The following is a 3,459-nucleotide window of genomic DNA, read 5'->3' on the forward strand; positions in this document are numbered from 1 at the left end:
TACGATATACATCAATGTTTCATATCTCTTTCGAAGTATGTTTTTCAATAAATTTGAATATGTTTTATAATTAATTAATTTGTGTGGGATATGGATAAATAATAAGTGCTATACAATAATTTAATAATCAAATTATTTTTTAGCTGATAATATGCCAAATAATAAATTAATAATTAACTTATTACTTCATGCTTAATCTTTACCATTTAACTAGAAATTTAACACTTAGAGAAATTGAACAAGCCCAAAAATTCATGAAGTACACTACTACTGGTAAAACAAATTTGGTACAAGAACCAACAATCCCATATCTTGCACCTATTCAACTGTGTGTTAAAGTTATTTACCCATGAATTTGCTGCATTTGGATTTGTTTAATAACAAATCTTCTAGCTCTGTTAATGGTCATAAAGCACAAATAAACGCACTCTTCCAATTCATCCATTTGTTGGCTGAAACTGCTATCGTTAGTTTTCAACATTTTCACAACCTCTTCTACAGGTGACCTGTCGTCCTTCCTCTGCAAGCAAAACCGCATCAAATCTTTATTGTGTTCGACCTCGTCGTGCAGGAGCCTGACAAGCCGGCTCATGGTGTCCAGATCTCTGTTAAGTATATACGTTGCCTTAGCTGCTGCATCAATCTGTGATTTTGTAGGTACAAGAAAAAGGCAAAGACTTAGTACTAACTTTACAACTTTGAGCTTCTTTTAATAATATTTAAGCTATTTTACAGTTTCTCAACAGAAGATTTGTTTAAGAAATTTAAAATTTTTACCAACCTTTTCCCGATGAAGGTCCAGTTGGCTCTGCAAATCTCCGTATTGTTCCCGAATGTTCTGGAAATGTTGTGCAGAAGGACCAGCAAATGAATTTTCAAGTTTAACAAAGACGAGAAACTCTTGAATTATAAAATTGTGTTGATCTTCTGTGAAGTTTCCTGAAATTGGCACTGTTTCCAGAACATTCTGGATGCTGCGGTTATAATTCACCCTGGCTTGTTCAATGTTTTTCAGAAGAATGCCGCAGAATTTGGAGGTATCTGCGCTATTGTTGAAGTAATCCCAAAGCAGATTGTAGTAAATGTCGGTTTGTACAGTTAACTGGAGGAATTTTCGAACCTTCTCCTGGTCTGGCTCGAGGAGCCTCCTTGCAAAAAGTCTGTAGGAGGGAAGACGGGAGTGGGGCGTGCTGTCCCCATATCCTTCGTCTGGATTCCCGGTGATGATTTGGCCTCGAGACCAGAAGGCGTGGTATGACTCTTTTTTGAAAACTTGTGCGTACTCTTCGTCTACATCCATGAAAATATTCTGCTTAGGCTGCTCGTTCGCAGAATTTGACATTGATCCTGCGAATCATGTTCATGGGTTATGTTCTATTTTAAAAATAATGGAGTTAAACAAAGCTTTCTCAGTTTCTCTGCAACCAAATAGAAAATCTTTAGATTTATCTTACTTGCTAAGCCAGGCAGGCAAATTTTCCGGAGGAAATTCAAAATTAAGGACATTGTTTCCTTCAAAATACTGCAAACCAGGAGTGAAAACAATGAATCAAATCGTTTAAAGAAACAGAAAACAATATACAGGGCGTAAAACAATTAAATATCCCTCCTGCAGAAGACAAATAAGAAACATGAAAATGAAAAGAAACTGAATGTTATTTAGAAGAGATTATCAGAGAAACGTTAGTCTTTTCCCACAAGTGAAGACGGCAACTTAATAATTGAAATAGGCATGCTGCCTTTGGAAAAATAAGCGTTGAAGATATCTGCGGCTTTCATTGTGTTGCAGAGTCAATTTACCTGATTTTACACGACCGGATGTATATGGACTATTTGCTACAATCTGCTACAGAACTTTCTTTACAGATACAAATGAATTCAAATATACATCAAACACACTTACCTGCACCAATAATTTCCCTAAAGAACTCAACATATGAATCATGGCTGAAGTATTCCATAAAAAATTGAGAGAAAGACAAATGTTTCCCCATAGAAGAACTTCGCGAATATAAGAGTAAAAATAAAACTATATCAGATCCTGCCTGAAGTTTTCATGGACATAATAAATGGAAAAAATAATTTGCTTTCCGAGTTACTTACTGAAATACAGAAATATGACACAAGCAAATATTTCGCAGACTGGAGCATAGTTTTCCATCATAATCTATTCATTTATAAGTTTTCACAAAAGATTAATTGCCTGTTCATGGCCTTCGTAAAACTGTTCTTATCATTTTCTGTGTGTACGTTGTTTTCACAAAGTCGTTCGGTCGTTTTTGTTCATTTTCCAGAGAACGATTATACTGTTCGAAACAGTGAAAAGTTACAGAACAACTCGTGAGAGATTTCTTACACTTTTATTTTTCGGCCAGTTGACTTGATGCAATCCATTTCTTGATCTTATTCGTCTGCTCCCTTCTTCACAAAATCGTTCAGCAATTTTTGTTCCTTCTCCGTTTCTTGATCTTATTCGTCTGCCGCCTTCTTCACAAAATCGTTCAGCAGTTTTTGTTCATTTTCCGTTTCTTGATCTTATTCGTCTGCTGCCTTCTTCACAAAATCGTTCAGCAGTTTTTGTTCATTTTCCATTTCTTGATCTTATTCGTCTGCTCCCTTCTTCAGAAAATCGTTCAGCAGTTTTTGTTTATTTTCCACAGAAGAACATTATGTTAGAAGCTGAGAAAACTTGGAAAGAAACTCGTTAAAGATTACTCAATGCTTTATTTTTCGGCCACTTGGCTTCATGCAATCCATTTCTTTGGGAATACTCACGACTTCCGCTTTCCTCCCGACTGATCACGAGTACGAATACGCGATTTGTAATGCTGGCAGCCTGGCACTCCCGCTCGCCAATCCAGCGATCACGAGTACGGAGACGCAATTAATAATGCCGGTACTTCCGCTTTTCAATCCAGCGAACAAATCGTTTAGTCCCTCCGCTTTTTTCTCCATTTCCACTCTGCGACGCCATTTGCCAGCGCTGGCCACGCATTCAACTTGACAAAGATTGCACGCGACGTCTCATGACCAGATCGCCCTACGGCATCCTATTCTTACAGTTTATCAATTAATGATAAGGATAGTAAAGTTGAAGAAGCTAAGCAATCACAATATAAAATATAAAATTCATTATAATAATGTAAAAGCACAATCCCAGCATAAATTCCATACATTTAATGAATTCATAATACTAATCCTAATTTGACTGGAGTTTTCTTGTGATCATGTCTTTCATTTCAACATCGTAAGTTCGAATTTTCCCTTTTTTCACGACGAAGAAACAAGATTCTTAACAAAAAGTAGTTACAGGTTCAAATTGTCGGCTATCCCCAATATCCAGAATAAACAAAAGGACCAATCTGAGCATGAATGAGACCTATAAAAAAGTACATATGTCACCCAGAAAAAGCAGATGGTAGCCGGAAGCTAACACTATCCTCCCCAAACAAATTACAG

General features: G+C 36.5%; 1 protein-coding gene across 1 annotated transcript; it reads right to left on the reverse strand.

Annotated features, from left to right (window-relative positions):
- Positions 1 to 278: 278 nt before the first annotated feature.
- Positions 279 to 2,946, reverse strand: LOC149149218 (UPF0496 protein At3g49070-like). The gene is made up of 4 exons (XM_089441221.1): positions 2,357 to 2,946; positions 1,455 to 1,522; positions 782 to 1,347; positions 279 to 643 (listed from the first exon to the last, which is right to left on the reverse strand). The coding sequence occupies exons 1-4, from the start codon at positions 2,392 to 2,394 to the stop codon at positions 344 to 346; spliced, it is 972 nt and encodes a 323-aa protein (XP_089297347.1). The 5' UTR covers positions 2,395 to 2,946; the 3' UTR covers positions 279 to 343.
- Between the last annotated feature and the right edge of the window lie 513 nt (positions 2,947 to 3,459).

Source organism: Pinus tabuliformis, chromosome 9 (assembly GCF_031772625.1).
Source record: "Pinus tabuliformis cultivar Carrire ecotype Pingquan chromosome 9, CPIR1, whole genome shotgun sequence".
Lineage (NCBI taxonomy): Eukaryota > Viridiplantae > Streptophyta > Pinopsida > Pinales > Pinaceae > Pinus > Pinus tabuliformis.